The following is a 411-nucleotide window of genomic DNA, read 5'->3' on the forward strand; positions in this document are numbered from 1 at the left end:
GCGCGCCCGCCTGCTCCAGGCTGTGCCCCACTTCGGCACCGCCCTGCTCCACATCTCCAGGTGCGCGTGCCGCGGCTCCAGATCCGTGTCCGAGGCACCGTGGGGCCAGGGTCTGCTCCCCTGCCCGGGGGAGCCTGCAGGGCATGGGGAGCACGGTTTTGCTGGAGGGGATGCGGGTGCTGGGGTTTGACAGGGGGCTGGGTGTCCCCCCGGGGCAGGCGGGGTGGGTCTGCCCACCTGAAGCCCTATCTGCCCGCCCACCCGCACAGGCTGCTGCAGGAGCTGCGGTCCGTGCATTGGCTGCCCCAGGACGATACCCGCAGCTTCAGCTTCCCGGAGCTGCAGCGAGCCCTGGCCCAGGAGAAAAGCCGTGCGCGTGGCCTGCTGGCCCACTGCCTTGCCCTCTGCACT

At 71.5% G+C, this 411-nt stretch overlaps 1 protein-coding gene across 1 annotated transcript in view; it reads left to right on the forward strand.

The window, feature by feature from the left end:
• The window catches only part of DNHD1 (dynein heavy chain domain 1), a gene marked incomplete at its 5' end in the record, with an annotated part of 79,014 nt that overhangs the window by 400 nt on the left and 78,203 nt on the right, over positions 1 to 411 (forward strand). Inside the window, one exon of the mRNA XM_019523758.1 lies at positions 1 to 60. Within this exon, the coding sequence (XP_019379303.1) occupies positions 1 to 60 (60 nt within the window). The remainder of the gene's footprint in view (positions 61 to 411) is intronic.

This window comes from Gavialis gangeticus, unplaced genomic scaffold (assembly GCF_001723915.1).
Source record: "Gavialis gangeticus isolate Ggan-Ray unplaced genomic scaffold, GavGan_comp1, whole genome shotgun sequence".
Lineage (NCBI taxonomy): Eukaryota > Metazoa > Chordata > Crocodylia > Gavialidae > Gavialis > Gavialis gangeticus.